At 43.4% G+C, this 17,325-nt stretch overlaps 2 protein-coding genes across 3 annotated transcripts; both read left to right on the forward strand.

Annotated features, from left to right (window-relative positions):
- The first annotated feature begins 417 nt into the window (after positions 1 to 417).
- Positions 418 to 2,741, forward strand: LOC123440589 (protein LOW PHOTOSYNTHETIC EFFICIENCY 1, chloroplastic-like). The gene has a single exon (XM_045117152.1). The coding sequence runs from the start codon at positions 482 to 484 to the stop codon at positions 2,366 to 2,368; it is 1,887 nt and encodes a 628-aa protein (XP_044973087.1). The 5' UTR covers positions 418 to 481; the 3' UTR covers positions 2,369 to 2,741.
- Positions 2,742 to 11,373: 8,632 nt separating this feature from the next.
- On the forward strand, positions 11,374 to 16,455 carry LOC123445012 (UDP-N-acetylglucosamine--peptide N-acetylglucosaminyltransferase 110 kDa subunit). 2 transcript variants are annotated; one of them, XM_045121926.1, is made up of 12 exons: positions 11,374 to 11,708; positions 12,128 to 12,201; positions 12,273 to 12,337; positions 12,526 to 12,618; positions 12,696 to 12,797; positions 12,896 to 13,060; positions 13,162 to 13,250; positions 13,325 to 13,446; positions 13,608 to 13,792; positions 14,629 to 14,913; positions 15,037 to 15,184; positions 15,563 to 16,455. In XM_045121926.1, exons 1-12 carry the CDS (start codon positions 11,521 to 11,523, stop codon positions 15,901 to 15,903), a joined length of 1,857 nt encoding a protein of 618 aa, XP_044977861.1. In that variant the 5' UTR covers positions 11,374 to 11,520; the 3' UTR covers positions 15,904 to 16,455. The 2 variants fall into 2 exon arrangements, with proteins under 2 accessions (XP_044977861.1, XP_044977860.1); XM_045121925.1 differs by having other exon boundaries at positions 11,381 to 11,708; positions 13,611 to 13,792.
- Positions 16,456 to 17,325: the final 870 nt, after the last annotated feature.

Below are 17,325 nucleotides of genomic sequence, written 5' to 3' on the forward strand. Positions count from 1 at the left end.
CGCACGGGAGAACCGAATCGAGCGATCGTCTGGTCGTGCGGATCTGTTGCTAACATCCCGTCGACTGGGCGTTAGCTTTCTCGTTATCTATAAAGTCGAGCAAGCTCACACGAAGCGTAAGCTTAGTCATCGACATTACATCAAAAATCACTTGCAATCCTATTTAAATCCATCTGGAGACTGGTCTGTCCGGTTTTAACAAGTTTAGGGAGTGATTTATCAAGTTCTAAAGCGTTAGAGGGGATTTGATCCATGAGAAGAATTCGAGGGGAAAAGTATACTTTCCTGGTACGCATCCCCTCGACCGCACGATTTGTATCGTGCGCGCGCGAGCTGTGAGCACGCCGTAAGACGAGCCCGTGCTCGGTGGAGAAATAGGATTTCGCGTTATCCTGAAAAAAATCCTATACCATGCCACGTGGGAGCCCTCTAGACCATCCGCTGTCACCAACGGCCGGGCACTGCGGCGGGAACCAGCCAAATGGCTTCCTCCCTCGCCGTCTTTCACCCCGCCGGCCACCTTCCCTCTCCCCGCCGTCCACAAAACCCAACATGCCCGCGCGCCTCCCTGAAGCTCCTCCGGCCGCCGGCTTCCCCGCCGCCTCGGCGCTCCCGCGGGTTCGCCGCCGAGTCCGCAGCCGTCAGCGGCGGCGGCGGCGGCAGGAGGAGGGGAGGGCCCGTCGATGTCGTCGCTGTCGCCGCGGCGCTACGCGACGCGAAGACGGCCGAAGATGTGAAGCTTTCGGTGGAGGGCTTCCTCGGCGGCGGCGGCGACGACGACGGCGAGCACCTGCCCCTCCAGGTATACACCTCGGTGATTCGGGGGCTTGGGAAGGAGAAGCGCCTCGACGCCGCCTTCGCCGTCGTGGAGCATCTCAAAGCAAGTGGAGACGGCAGCACCCTCAACCAGTTCGTGTACAACTGCCTGCTGGGCGCGGTGAAGAACTCCGGGGAATTCGGGAGGATTCAGGATGTCCTCGCGGACATGGAAGCGCAGGGTATCTCCCCAAACATAGTGACCTTCAACACCCTGATGTCCGTCTACGTCGAGCAAGGCAAGATCGAGGAGGTCTTGAGGGTGTACGACGACATCGAGGGCCGCGGGCTGGTGCCGACCGCCGCGACGTACTCGACGGTCATGTCGGCCTACAAGAGCGCCGGGGACGGGTTCGCCGCGCTCAAGTTCTTCGTCAAGCTCAGGGAGAGGCACAAGAATGGCGAGCTCGCGGGGAGCCCCGCGGACTGGGAGCAAGAATTTGTCAAGTATGAGAAGCTGGCCGTCCGCGTGTGTCACATGGCGATGCGGCGGTCGCTTGCTGGAAGTGCAAACAACCCAGCCGGTGCGGCATTGAAGGTCCTTCTCGCCATGGACGAAGCAGGGGTGAAGCCGGACAGGAGCTACTACGAGCGCCTCGTCTGGGCCTGCACGGGAGAGGAGCACTACACCATTGCCAAGGAGCTGTACCAGAGGATCCGCGAGCGCGACGATGGGGAGATGATAAGCTTGTCAGTGTGCAACCATCTGATCTGGCTCATGGGCAGGGCCAAGAAGTGGTGGGCGGCTCTGGAGATCTACGAGGATCTGCTGGAGAAAGGCCCGAAGCCGAACAATTTGTCACAGGAGCTCATACGGTCACATTTCAACGTGCTGCTCAACGCTGCCAAGAGGAGGGGCATCTGGAGGTGGGCTGTGAGTCTGCTCGAGAAGATGCAGGAGAAGGGCCTGGAGCCGGGAAGCCGAGAGTGGAACGCCGTGCTCCTCGCCTGCTCCAGAGCGGCGGAATCGTCCGCCGCAGTGGACACGTTCAAGAGGATGATAGACCGGGGGCTGAAGCCAGACGTGGTCTCCTATGGAGCATTGCTCAGCGCACTTGAGAAGGGCAGGCTCTACGACGAGGCGCTGAGGGTCTGGGAGCACATGCGCAAGGTCGGCGTCGATCCGAACCTGCACGCGTACACGATCCTGGCGTCGATTTACGCCGGCAAGGGCGACCATGGTAAGGCAGACGCTGTGCTTCGGGACATGCTGTCCGCGAAGATAGAGCCGACCGTCGTGACCTTCAACGCGATCATCACCGCCTGTTGGAGGGGCGGCGAGGGCGGCGCGGCGTTCGAGTGGTTCCACAGGATGAAAATGCACAAGGTTGAGCCGGATGAGGTGACATATCAGATGTTGATCCAGGCTCTGGTGCAAGACGGTAAACCGAAGCTTGCCTATGAGATGTACATCAGAGCCTCCAACCAAGGGCTCAAGCTCTCTTCAAAATCGTATGACACCGTCGTGGAGGCATGCCAAGATTATGCTTCTGTTATTGATCTCAGTAGCCTGGGTCCTCGCCCTGCAATGAGAGTGGATCCATCGAGATAAACGACGACTTTCAAAGAACTTCTTGTGTCGAGGGGATAATCCCTTGCAGCATCGAGCATTTTGGTGTCACTGGAATCTGTGTTTTGTACAGAAACAAAAAGGAAAAAAACACATCTTTTGACCGGAAGCAGCAGGAGTTTTTCTTTTGCATGTTACAAGAGGGAAAATGTTATTCATCTTACGGAGGGTAGGCCACAGTAACCCCCCGGGGACAACACGCGTGCTAGCACGCCCACACAGACTCAATTTAGTTAACAGTTTTGCTAATTCTCAATTTAGTGTACAAGAGGGAGACTTCGTTATGTTTCAGTTGTAACACCTTCATCTAGCATTGTTGATTTGTACAAAATATTATTTTCAGTTTTTTTTGTTATATACCATGTCACTTGATCAAGATTTGATTAAAACATTAAGTCTCGGCCGATTGAGATCTAGCTACACCCTTTAGTTAAATATTAAACGTCCTTAGTCATTGCAACTATCGGGGGGGGGGGGGGGGGGGGGAGTGGCTTGGCTTCCATGTGCTCAAATATTGTTCTGTTTGTTCCTTACATAAATGCCACAAGGAATACACAGCCAGATTGTAATTTATCTTCTTCGCATTGGCCCATTTGCCGCTTCATTCTTTTTAGAGAAAAGTCAATTTTTGTCCCTCAAATCTTTGGTTTGCCCACTTTTGGTCCCTTAACTTTAAAACCGGACATATTGCACCACAAACTCTCGAAACTGGTCATCTTTCATCCCTGCGAGATTTCGCTGCAGAGTCAATCTGGTTTTGATCACGACATGAACATTACATCGATGAACAATAAATTCAGAATAATAGCAAAAAGAATGAAATTATGACATAGTCAGGTAAGCAATGTTTCAGTAAAATTTTGTCATGTTTGGACGTTCGATGAGCTTGTGGCAAAAAAGCAAAATTAAATATGCTCTTTGATGAAAAGTAAATTCAAAAAAATGTTAAAAAACTGTTTTTTTTTGCATCAAAGATACTCCCGTGTGCAAGATGCATGCAAATTTTCGTGGTCAAATGACATCTGATGGTTTGGAAACCACTCGAAGCACCACGCTCCTAGGATGCTCATATGTTATTTTGTTTTTTTGCCACAAGCTCCTAGGATGCCATTTGATCACGAAAATTTGCATGCATCTTACATACCCGAGCATCTTTGATGGCAAAACATTTCAGACATTTTTGTTTTTTTTTGCTAATTTTTTGACTTTACTGTTTATCGCTGAGCATATTTACTTTTTTTTTTGTTGCGAGCTCATTGAACGTCCAAACATGACAAAAATTTACGCGGACCTTGCGGACCCGACTATCTTCGATGTCATAAAATTTCAGATTTTCTTTTATTTTTTTTCAAATTTACAGTCATCGGTGTATTGTTCATGTCGTGGTCAAAACCGGATTGACTCTGCAGCGAAACCTCGTAGGGACGAAAAATGACCGGTTTTGAGAATTCATGGTGCAATCTGTCCGGTTTTTTGAGTGAGCAAAAGTGGCCAGGCCGAAGAATTGAGGGATGAAAAATGGACTTTTCTCTTCCTTTTACCTGGAATATGAGGATCTTTATTCAACAAAAGTACACCTAGTACAATCTGATCTGCCAACAGGCAGCTAACTAGGAAAGAAGGTCCGGTATCCATCCAACTCTCGGTGACCAACAAGGAACATGCTCACTTTGTCACAGAGGTGAGCCGAGACATTGGATGATCTAGGTACATGTTGAGTAATAAAAGAGCTAAAACACGAAGATAATTCCCGGGTTTCTAGAAGTAGCGGTGCCACAAATGAACGACAATTGTGGCGAGAGTTCTAGAGGTTCACAACCTCAAGGCAATCAACCTTCATCATGACATTCTGATAGGCTCTGAGTTTGGCAAATACAACACCATCTCACAATGATTTAGCTTCACCTATCAACGAATCGGTCACTCTATCATGAGGCTTGCACCATTGCACCCTTCAATCATAAAAAAGATCACACCATTCGACTAGTGCCCTCACTAGTAGAAACAAGGGCTTTCGTCCCAGCTCGAAAAACACATTAGTCCCGGTTCCTTTACGAACCGGGACTAATGTTAGTATTAGTCCCGGTTCGAGCGGCAAAGGCGCCGGTCGGGCATTAGTCCCGGTTCAAATGGAACCTTTAGTCCCGGTTCGTGTCTCGAACCGGGACTAAAGGGTTTGGAGGATTTAGTCCCGGTTCGTGTCTTGGACCTTTAGTCCCGGTTCGTGTCATCGTGACACGAACCGGGACTAAAGGTGTTCAGTTTTTTTTTCTGTTTTTAAATTCTTGTTTGTAGTTTCTGTTTTAAATTGCTTATATATTTTAGGATATTTGATGTTTTTGATTGATTCTTTTTTGCATTAGATTCAAAATTTTGTCTAGTTTCTGTTTGTGCCATTAGTTTTTAAATTTGAATGGTTTAAATTTGAATTTGTTTAAATTTGCTTCAAACCCAGTTTTTGAATAACTTGAGTTTACAAATAGTTTTTAATTTAATTCTTTTTGCTCTCACTCATGTGTTAGATTGTTGTCACAGTAAGATTTATTTGGCTAATTTTAGAATAATTTAAATTAGGATTTTAATTAAAGAAATATTGTTTTGCTTATATAGTTGTTTTAGTCATTTAATTGTTGTTTTTTATTATTTTTAGTTAGTTCTTTCTGTAGATTTTAACATGTTGTAGTATGGTGCATATTTAATGCACACAAAAATCTACAGTTCAATTAATTTCAAAAAAATGCCTTTGTAGCAGATGGGTTTCGTCTGAAACCTTGATACTTTGAGTTTTGTAGGAAATAAACAAAAATGATAAAATCTTCAAAAAATAAACAAAAATGATAAAATCTTCAAAAAATAAAATCCTTTGAGATGTTGTTAGGTTTTAGTGTCTAGTCGGTATAGAAATTTTGAGATATGAATTTTGACCATTTTTGCAAAAAAGGAAAAAAATAAACGGACATAACTTTTGCATACGACGTCCAAAAAAAATTAATATATCAAAAAAACTAGAAAAAATTGGTACTCGATTTCACCCGGGCTTGCCCGGTGAAGTTTTCTCACATGCTCAAATTTCCAAATGGAAAAAAAGTTATTTCAAAAAGAAGTTTTTTCCAAAAAAAAAGAAAAATAATTTTATTTAAAAATATTAGGTTGTTTTCATTGAAATTCACTATTATTGTTACTTATTAAGTTTTTTTTAATAATTGTTTGTAATTCAAAAAATTAAATAATGTGACATGACATCAAGACCCAAGTTGTTTAGGATTGATAGCTTACTATTGTCAGAAAAACAACAAGTGCACACTTGGCAACTAGGGGCGATAGAACCAGAAAGTTAAGCGTGCTCGGGCTGAAGCACCGGGAAGTTAGACGATTTGAAATGAGTGATCCACGCTAGCGCAGTGAGGATGGGTGATTAGAGATTAAATTGTCAAATAATTCAAAGATTAGAAAATTGGAATAAAACATAAAAAATATTCAAAAATAAAATTAAAAAAAATCTACAAGTACTCCCTCCGAGGCGGTCACGTGGAGCACCTTTGGTCCCGGCTTGAAACAGGGCCGGGACTAAAGGCCCTGTCCCCACTAGTGCGTATTTACCGGGATTTGCAACATCTGTATTGATTTTTATGCAGCCTGGGCGCCAACCGTGACGTGGCAAAAAAGAAACTTGCTCTCTAGGTAGCTCTAGACTTGCAAGTGATTCACTGATAAGACGAAGTGAGATCATTGGATTAGACTTCTCCTTTTCATGCGTATGACAGTTTCTGAAGTGCCATATGGACCAGATTTCTAGGACTATCTTTGCTCCAAAAAGTGTGGGCCCCAAAGTATATCTCTTCCACAGATCCAAGGGGAAAATTGAGAATAGATTTGTGTCCGGACGCCCGTGACGCCGGAAGCCTTGATGCTCAGATTCATTCTATCTCTTGCGCAAAAGGCGAGTTATAATCACCAAGTGATCAGCTTGGTAAGCTATGAACAAACATTGCAATAAAAAAAGGCGGATTATAATCGCATTGTTATTAACTCTGATAATTTAAAGGTAATTAACATCATGAAGAATGAAGTTCGATCTGTGGGAGCAGGAGCGGTATTTTTCAACATTGTTATTATATTGCTTGACTTTTTTATCACTAGTTTCGAACATTGTAATAAAAAGGCCAATAGGGTTGCTTCTAAGCTGACTAGGTGGCTAGATTTTCTTTGATTTTTTATTGGGTTGAGGAGCCTTGGGTGAAATTTTACCTTTTCTAATAAACGATGTAACAATTATCTCGAATGAATAAAGTCATGTGTTTTGTCTTTTAAAAAAATGTATATCTCGCATCCAAGTTTTGGGGTGAAGCCGAGGTTGACGAAAATCAAACCAAAGTTGAGCTTCATCCCAAAAACTTCTTTGCTTGTGAGCAGTGGATCCGTGTATGCATGCTATGCTCTTCCTTTGTCATGCAAATCTGACAAAGATTATCATCTTTATATATGCGTTTTCAATGAAGCGAGTGCTCATTAGGAAATATTTCCTTCAACACCTCCACCCAAAAAACCATATTGAGCATTCCCGGACAATTTATCATACTGTGAGGTTCTTGTAGCCTTCCCTTCCACTAGAACTAATTGCTCTTTCTGAATCATCAAAGTACAACACGCAAATTTTATAGTGCAAATGTCCGACTTCTCATAAGCCCAAGCTAGACTATCCTCCCCGCGGTCATTTCACAAAGGTATATTGAGTATTGCATCAAACTCTAGATTCATGAATACATCTCGGACACATATCTCTTTCAAGTCCAATTATCTGTGTCAATTAGCTCGCTCACATGTTTAGTCATCATATTGCTGGCTTGAGCATAGGTGTCATAGATATAGTTACAGGAATCCAATTACCGTCCCAAATGAAAATAGGGGATCCATCTCCAACCCGGTTAATCATCCCAGATCAAAGGGCCTCCGGCCCAGCAAGAGTAGCCCATCAAATCGCCAAGGAAGATGACAAGGCATCTGCATGCATGAAATCCGTGTTGGGAAAATACCTTCCTTTCATCACCCTAGCACATAGACTCAGGATTTATAATAAATCTCCAACCGTGTTTACCAAGTAGAGCCATATTAAAAACTATAGATCGCGGAAGACCATGCCGCCTTTCACTTTTGGTGTTCCAAGCTTGTCCCATGCTAACTAGTGTAAAGATCAGTTGTTTAGGGAACTTGATCACCATTCCTTCGCCATGCATGACAAACATTTTGAACAAACTTTCATGGTCAAGAGGAAAAATCTCATATTGTGTGTTGGCATAGACTAAATGCCCAATTTCACCATATCTCATTTCCAGCACATTCTAAATTTCTCTCTAACCATCCTTAGATCTTACCATGAATTCTCTCGTGGACATAATCAAACATTTCACTTGTAATTCTTCCTTCTATCATAAGAAGTCCAAGGTACAACCCATTGAATGCCTCATTGCTTATACCAAGCATCTGCTCCTGTGTTTGGACTGGAAAAATAGTGCTCTTATTGAGTAGACCTATAGGATCAATCCCGAACATTCAACATAGACCTAGAGGATCTCATTGAGTAGCACTCTACATATTAGGACTAATGAAAAATAAGGCTATCGAGAAAATGATTGAGCCAAGGATCCCTCGGGTTCACTTGATTCCCCTATCCAGACAATTACCTTCAAAAGGAAGTAAATCCATGTGTGTTGGACATGGAATATCCTTGTCATAATCCCAGGGATGAGGTAAAAAAGGTAGCTCATTGTTCACTCTCAATGCTAAACTGACTGAGGAAACACATTTCATGATCAGACGCGCAATATTTGCTCTGAAATCTAACTTTGATAGGATAGGCTTCAAATCAAGCCCCTTTACACTATCATATCATTTCATCATGTCAAGTTTCACTTCACTACAAAAAATAATCCCCTTTATCTGCCTTGTCATCGCATGTATACTTTAAAAGGAACAACCACCATGTTTGTTATTAGACAGTCGGGAATAAACACACTTTGCCAGCACAAGATTGATTTGTAATGTGATATACAAATGGGTGACTAGCTTGAAAAGAAAATCAAACATCATTTGGGGAAAGGGAAATACATCATTAGGTGTGAAAGGCGTGCCAGTCTAGTCGCACAAATTGCACACATCAATGTGTGTCCATCCCCGCGAGTGCAACCTTCCAGCCATCTAAAGACAGGTTTGCAACAAGATCCAAGTGAAAAATAAAGGCCCCCCCATTGTAACCTTCCAAGTGTGTTGAAGGTGCGGCTTCTTATCCTCCCCCCCCAAATTGTTTGACCTAGCAGAGTAAGTCTCGTCGGAAGGTCAAAGTCCAGGTGATCATATCCCTCTTATCATGTCTATGCACTACTTTCAAATTGTCCCACATAGTTATGAATTGGTCCATAGTTGCGTATATTTTTCAATTCTTTGAAGGTCCATCGTCCATATATCAACAGTCATTTGCATCCATAACTTTTAGGGTTTTTTAGCAAGTAGGTAGATAATGATGGCAATGCCCCTTGGCGTCACTGTTGAGCCGACAATATTTCCAAAAGGAAGCCATGTTTCCTTGTCCTAATGTGGTTTGGGAGTAGGCCACAAACAAATGCCTGACATGGTCATTGCATGGACTTGCCATCCTCTTCTAAGATTTATCATAGTTGTACCAATTGTGACGTTCCCATTATAACCTAAATGGAAAAGAATAATATATCCATGACTTTCCTATCTAGTGGACACCACTAACCACATAGTATAATTAGAGGGCTCATATCACCAGGAATTTCCTTGATCAATGGAGGTTAAGGTTAAAAATTCCTCTTACCTCCACGGATGGACCTTCAAAGAACTGAAAAATATAAGCAAGGATTCAAGAAAACCATGGCTTCATCATTAGCCGGAAGTAACAGACGCATGATGGTACAAAGCTCTCCAAAGTTGTTTTGGAACGGAGCCCCGGATAGGATAATTAGCTTTTTGGTACGAAGTTCAGCAAGAGTCTTCCGAATATCGCTATTTGAAAGGCCTTTGCTGAACTTCGTACCAAAAAACGAATTATCCTATCAAGAACTATGTTCCAAAACAACTTTGAAGATCTTCGTACCATCACGCACTTGTTACTTCTCGCTAATGATGAAGCCATGAATTTCTTCAATACTTTAACACAAGACAACGTGACATATAGAAGCAAGCTAGGGTACGTAGATGAGATAAAAAAAATTTGGATCAGCTTGTGCACATCCATAATGGGGGCATTAATTCATGATAAATCCTTTATTAAAGGACTAAGAGAATCTATTGTCTACATACATATACTAATTAATCGGACAATAGGATTAGGATATGGTGGTTGTTTTGCTAAACAGATCCAAAATATATGGGGGGGGGGGAGGCTCGGGGAGGGGCGCTCGCTAAGTAGTGACTCCCGCAACAACCTAGTTCCCAAACAAAACCCCAATACCCGAAGGTCCATGGCAGGCCTATGTATGTTTGATTTGCCCCCCAACAAAGAAATAGCAAGTCCACTAAAAAATACGGCAACAAAAGGAAAAAAGAATGTAGTTCTACAAAAAACTAAGAAACATAATATAAGCATTTTCTAAGTTGTTCTAAAACAGTATTTTGCCAGCTTAATTACCTTGACCGAATGCTATTTATTTTCCTGAAATACCCTATGGGTACTAAAGAAAACTAAGAAATGGACTATATTGGATTCACGGTGTAAGCAAAATGAATGAATCTACATTCTAAATTATGTCTATAAGGTTACTTTATCCTAAATTCATTTTCTTCTGTTTCACTAAATTTGCTGGGAATTTATCAGTGGCTGCAATAGTAAAAAATAGTATGAAAATAAATTTCCCGGTGGATCTAATAATATCGATTCTATTGTGTAGGTGTTAATAGTTTTTCTATAAACTTTGTAAAGAAAAAACTTTCTTAAGTTATAAAAATAATGGAGAGAGTATATATTCACCCGCAAAAAAATAACAGATAGAGTATATAAATACTTCGAGGTCAGTGCAAGGTCATTTCCTGGAAGCATCCAATACTGCGAGGTCAGTGCTATTCCGATGAGAGACCGCTAGTGCTGTGATGATCTAGTTCCAGTCTTGCACGAGATGGTTGTCGATGAGTCGGATGCAGCAGCGCCGGCTGTCGCGGCGAGTGGGGTTGCAGCAGTAGTGAACGGTGGCGCGTCGTATGTAGCAACGTCAGAAATTGTGACGAGGGGGTCGCAACATCGATGAATGGCGGTGATCTAGATGTAGCAACGTCGGCGACGATGCTCTACGACTCCGACGATGCTGCGATAGAGGGGTGGAGGCGTTGCTGCGAACCACTGTCGCGGTGGCGCATGAGTTGCTACAAAGGGAGCGGCGTTATGGCTAGGCTGCGGGAGTTGCTACAAAAGACATGCACGGTTGATGACAGCTGGGACAGGAAGACCAGTGATACGCGAGGTGCTCTGCATTGTGTGACGTGCGGATGACGAGATCAAATGGCCAGCACTGCACATCTAACGACTGTCACCGCGGCTGTTGTTTTAATTCGCTACAGTCGGATGACGCCTAACACAACCCATTAAAAATATAGTAAGCTTAGTGTTATAGAGGATTAAAATAGTTGAGTTAAAAATTATTGATCCGGTCAAAATTGATGACCCAATTCCAAATCGATGACCTTAGTTCAACGAGAGGCCTCTAATTTTAAGGGGGTCAGTGATATAGTATAGTATATGACATTTGCACAAGTCATGGCAGAAAAAACAATCTCGATACTTCAAAAGTTTTATTTTCGAAGGCATTTTGAAGTGCTGATTTTTTTTTCTTTTGTTCACGATTTATACAAATATCATTTCACGATGAAATTTTAGAAGCACCGAAAGTCCTCAAAGAGTAGCTGGGCCTGCGTGCCTCAGTGCGGTCCATCAAAGATAGAGGTCGTAACAGTCTCACTCGGCCCACTGTACGCAGTCCACGGCGACGTACCACCGCAGACCCGGCCTCACACTCCCATCGACCCGCAGGCGAGGAGGACATCTCGTCGCTACTGTCCCCGGCAGCGCATCCGCAAGCCCCAGGCCGGTGCTCGCCCCCTCGCCGGAGACACGGGTGGAGACGATGCTGGAGGCCAAGCCTCCTCCGCCGCAGAGGGCGATGATGCTCGCCGACCTCAACGTCGACCCGCCGGAGAGCGACGGCGAGGATCGCCCACCAACCCCCAAACCCAATCCCGCCGCCGCCGCCGCCGCCGCCGCCGTAGCAGCCGCCGCCGCTGCTCCGGTGGTCGCCGTCGACTCCTCCACTAGGTACGAGCATAAAGTTCGAATTCGATCTGACTGTGCCGGACTGCTTCTACTCGTGGGTTCATGGCCCCTGCAAATAGTTTCGAATTGGGCATTCTTCCTCGCGCACTCCCAGTCGTCACCTCGTAGGTCATAACCCTAGGATGCGCTCTCTTTTATTTTTTGCGTGGGAGGGTGATCCTGCCATAGCATTGGACACTCTAGTGAATTGTGCTAAATCCAGCACAATCCCTGTGCATGGACTGCTAGATTTACTGCACATGCTCATCCAACGAAGTTCGAAGCTTGCTTGCCAGTCTTTTAGAATTAGCACACATCTCTTCAGCACCACATGACCTTTATTTTCGCTTGCCCGGTAGTTTCCTGGTTTTCTATTGTGTGCTTAGGCCTTAGGCATTGATAGTTTATATATTTACTTGCAGGAGTTGCAACGAGGAGGGTAGTTTGGCAAAAAACACGACCGCGGCGAAGGAGCCTGATACTGTTGAATGCGAAGGTGAGACATGCTAAGCAGTGGAAGGGAAATTTTTTGTAGTGAATTGATTACTTATGGTTCTTTGTGAACAGATGTCGAGCAACATTGTCCAGGGGCTTCCGTTTCACGCGAGGAGAAAGTTAGCAGCCTAAAAGCTGTAAGTTATTAGTCCTAATGCCACCGGAGAATGAGCATTCATAGTTCTTTTTTTATATCTCTAATATAAAAAAAGGTGAAACTGTATTTAGACACCATTTAATACTGTATCGACAACGGGGCTGTCATCCCATCACTTTGATGTGTAAGTTGGTGGTTTGGTGGAATCTTCTAATCTTCGTTTTGCAGGCTCTGGTAAATGTCGCCCGGAAGATGCCTAAGAATGCTCATGCCCATTTTATGTTGGGTTTGATGTACCAAAGGCTTGGTCAGCCACAGAAGGTAAATGACCCTTAACTTTGAAAAATTAAACGCTGTAACATATGCATAGAGCTTAATCGGCTCCTGAAATCTGGCAGGCAATAATAGCATATGATAAGTCGTCAGAAATATTGCTACAAGATGAACAAGAAGTGCGGAGGCCTGATTTACTCTCATCAGTGAGGATTCACCATGCTCAGGTTCATCAGCCTACCTTCTGTTTAATTTTTTTCTTGCTTCTCTTCTTCTGGCTGTGTATCCCCCCTCCCCCCCTCTGATGCAGCTATTTCTCATGCAGTGTATTTTGCAAGCAAGCATGGGCGATAGTTTTGACGAAGAGCTTGACACTAGTGAATTGAGTGAAATCCTTGTTAAGCTGAAGAGTTCCGTTGAATTGGACCCCAGGCAGGCCGCTGTTTGGAACATTCTTGGTTTAGTTCTTCTTCGGGGTGGTCAACTTCAGGTACCAATACGCTGTTTGTGTTGTGATTCTTTCTATTTGTCACTTTTCAGCGCCTAAAAAGAAATTTCTTGGAATACTACCTGATGGTTCACCCTGTCCAGAGTGCTATCTCAGTTTTTTCTACTCTCACGACTGTTGCTCCAGATTACCTGGACTCGCTTGCCAATCTTGGTGTTGCATATATTCAAAGGTGTGAACTGTGAAATTACCATTCCAATTTTCCTTTGTTTCACACTGTTAATTAATATATTTATCAATTTTCAGTGGGGATCTAGAACTGTCCACAAAATGCTTTCAAGAGCTCGTTCTGAAAGATCAAAGTCACCCAGCTGCTCTGATGAACTACGGTGCTCTCCTTCTATGTAAATATGGGTCTTTGGCCGCAGGTAATACTAGCAACGTCTTTGCCGTAGTCTTCTCTTCTTTAGTCTTTTCATATCTTATCTTAAAGCTGAGCGGTTGCCATTTAGAACCAAGCTTATCTGTATCATGGTATTTGGATGAGTCGATATTACTTTTAGTTGCTGCCTTATACATTGTCACATAGCAGGGGCGAGTGGTGCTGTCAGTGCAGGGTCTTATCTGCGTCAGAAAGAAGCCTTGGTTGCTGCAAAAGAGTGCTTACTTGCAGCTGTGAGGTCTGATCCTAAAGCCGCATCGGTATGGGTCAATCTTGCAAATGCATATCACATGTCTGGTGAACATAGAAATTCAAAGAGGTGTTTGGAGCAGGTAACAACTGTTGTAATTTTTATTTTATTTTACATTATTTCTGGCGCATTTAGTATTGCTCAAATTAGCTGTCATATACACTTATGTACCGTTGATACTATGTACTACTCCCTCCGTCCGGAAATACTTGTCATCGGAATGGATGTATCTAGATGTATTTTAGTTCTAGGTACATCAATTTGTAGTAATTTGTGCGACAAGTAATTCTGGACGGAGGGAGTAGTATCTTATAAGCACAATTGGTACCAGCTTTTAGTAAATTTTTAATGATGATTTATTCTTTGATGTGTCTTGTCTCTTTTGCGTGTGTGGATTTCTGTGTGTGCATTTTTTTGGGGGTGGGGGGGGGGAGGGGGAGGGGAGGTGCATGAAGTCCATTGCTAAGAACAGTACTATGGCTCATCCAAATAAACTGTGGCCTGTCTGCCAGCTGGTTACCGTGTGTGCTGTGACATGATGCCCTGCGCTTGTTATATTGGAGTTATTAGGTAGTTCTTGGCGCTTGCCCTGCCAGTACCTAAAACTGGGCTAGTCACAGAGCTTCCAACTGGTTTTAAGTGGTTTAAACTGTGGGTCCTGACTGTGTTATCACTGTGAGTTTGTGGTCTACAAACTTCAGTGAAATTTACAATATTCAAGTTGAAAAATGCTTGCCCACCAGCCAATCTCCCTCCAGCTCCACCATTGCCGAATAATGAAGCTACTCAATGACATGAAATACTTCCTTTTTGTTATGGTGATGGTCCCAGTGTTACATTTCGTTGTGACGAAGTTGCTGATGGTTTGGTAAATGGGCAAACTAGACATCACATTCTTTTATTTTCTATTCTTTTCAGGCAGCAAAATTTGAACCCAATCATATGCCTGCTCGGTATGCTATTGCAGTTCACCGTATCAGAGATGCTGTAAGGTCGCAATGTTCTGATGATCAGCTTATCTGGGCTGCAAGTGAGATGGCAACGGTTCTAAAAGAAGGAGACACTTCAGTAGTTGATCTCCCAGTTGCATGGGCAGGGTTAGCAATGGCTCACAGGGCACAACATGAAATTGCAGCTGCTTATGATGGTGAACAGGCAATTCTAATTGAGGCAGAAGAGCGAGCTCTTTATACACTAAAGCAGGTGATGTTTGCAAACTATCACCACCACGAAGCCATTCACTTCTTCCTGAACTGACAAGTGCAAAATATGGGCACTGGAAAACAGCAATAAAATAATAATATTATATTGACATCTTATTCACAGGCAATCCAAGAGGACCCAGATGATGCTGTTCAATGGCATCAGCTTGGCTTATACAATATGTGCACGACTCAGTTTAGTCGATCTGTAAATTTTCTCAAAGCTGCTATAGCTCGTTCTCCAGAATGCTGCTATGCTTGGTCTAATCTCGGTAAGTGTAAAGCTCAGTTCAGTCATGTATATATCTTGAGTAAGCAAGCTCTAAGTCGTGATCTCGGTCTAATCTCGGTAAGTTTAAAGCTCGGTTAATTCTTTTTATGTTTTGTCAAGGTCATGATGTCAGATGCTTAAATGAATGCTCTAACATTTTTTTTGTTAGTATACTTGGTTAGTTCCATCAGTCTTCAAATTTTATCAATTTATCTAATTAGTCCAGCAATGCTCTAAGTCGTACCTGTGGACAAAGTTAACTTGACCACCATATTGTTTATTTACCGTATATCATCCGATCATTATCTGTAATTCCCTAAACATTATTTCTACATTAACTCCATGACTAATGTGTGTGCATTGATGGCTATTTACACAGGTATTGCGTTGCAGTTATCGAATGATCCGTCCTCTGAAACTGTGTATAAACGGGCACTAGTGCTATCGTCAAGCCAGCAGTCATACGCAATCCTCTCGAACATTGGGATCCTTTATCGGCAGCACAGGTTGTATGAACTTGCAAGAAAGATGTTATCCAGGTCATTGGAAATTTGTCCCGGATATGCACCAGCCAATAACAACCTGGGGCTTGTGTTTGTCGCGGAGGGCCGTTGGGAGGATGCTATAAGCTGTTTCGAGAATGCCGTGAAGTCTGATGACTTGCTTGATGCTGCCAAATCGAACCTGGCAAAAGCCCTCACATTGGCTAAGAAACAGTAGGGCAAGGAAGGGATGATGAACGGTGATGACCTTTCAGCCTCGCGCCGGAGCTTCGAATTAGGAGGACTAGCCCGTGCAAATCTCAGATCTGGAATGTCAGCTTTCAAGGGGCCAACTCAGAAGCTATGCTTGGTGACTTCTAATGCTGCTGCCGTCCGTGTGTCGTTGATCAGCACCCAGGCTCCGCGTTGCTGTGCTAGTAGGTTCTCTGTGGCCGGCCACTCGGAAAGGGCCCAGAATCTGTAGTAGAATTTGACTGCTGTAACAGGCATGTGACATGAACATGAACCGACTGCACCTGTACCATGTACATAACACCTCACAGGTTTAGTTGCATACACAACTCACCGTCACTGTAAGATCAGTTGCCACTTCGCCAGCTCTAGGTTTTCTCTTGGAAGACTCCGTCTCTGGTATGAAGTTGTGTTAACACCATTATCAATATTCGGTAGTGTCACTTGAAGTTTGTAGGAGTTCCCGACTCCCCACTACTATGGACGCAGCCTATTTCTGTATTTCCCCACAAAATATGGTGCCTTGGTTCCCCTTTTACTTTCTATATGCCGCCCTGTGAAATTTGGCATCTTTGTTCCTCTTTTAATTTGACACCAAGTCCAGTTCCCAGTTCTTTTTGGTTGTTGTCCGTCTGAGTTTTATATTGAAAAGCCTATAATGCCTCTGAACTGAAATAGTGTGTTGTTTAACTGATATTGACTTCATAGTATTTTAGCCATGTTTCACTTAGTTTATTTTAGTTATTTTTGTTCCAATCTGGCATAACAACTTACATGCAATAGCAATGCACAATGATCACCATATATCACAAAATACACCACACCTCGTAGATCCACCAGTTAAATTATGACCAGATTATACAAAAACTTGACCCCTCTGTGAAACTACAACAAATCGTACAAAGAATTTGCATTAACTGCGCAAATATTGATACATCCATTTAAGCGTCAACTAATTCCGGACGGAGGTAGTAGTAAAAAGTTAAATATTCAAGTACACAATAAACAATTTCTCCTCTGCATCAACTACATATCAACAAGAAAGCAATTACATGAGCATACAGATCGATGGAGCAATCGACAACAATTAAATGAACTACACAGTCAACAGCAACAAAAACTTGAATGGTGTGGATGACCATACAAACAACTGATCAAACAACAACAATGACACGAGCACAGCCAAGTCCACCAATCCACCAATATTAATCGTCCTTCCCTCTGCCTCCACTAATGTGTTGGAAGCCACGTCATCAGCTCTGCCTCCATGGAACCCTAGTCTCTTTGAAAGTCTCCGGTCTTGAAATTTGAACTTTAAGCGCAAGTTTGTAATTATTACATAGTACTAGTATATGTAAACATGTGTATTGCTCCCTTGGTCCGGAAAATACTTGTTGAATGTATCTAG

Source organism: Hordeum vulgare, chromosome 3H, assembly GCF_904849725.1.
Source record: "Hordeum vulgare subsp. vulgare chromosome 3H, MorexV3_pseudomolecules_assembly, whole genome shotgun sequence".
Classification (NCBI taxonomy): domain Eukaryota; kingdom Viridiplantae; phylum Streptophyta; class Magnoliopsida; order Poales; family Poaceae; genus Hordeum; species Hordeum vulgare.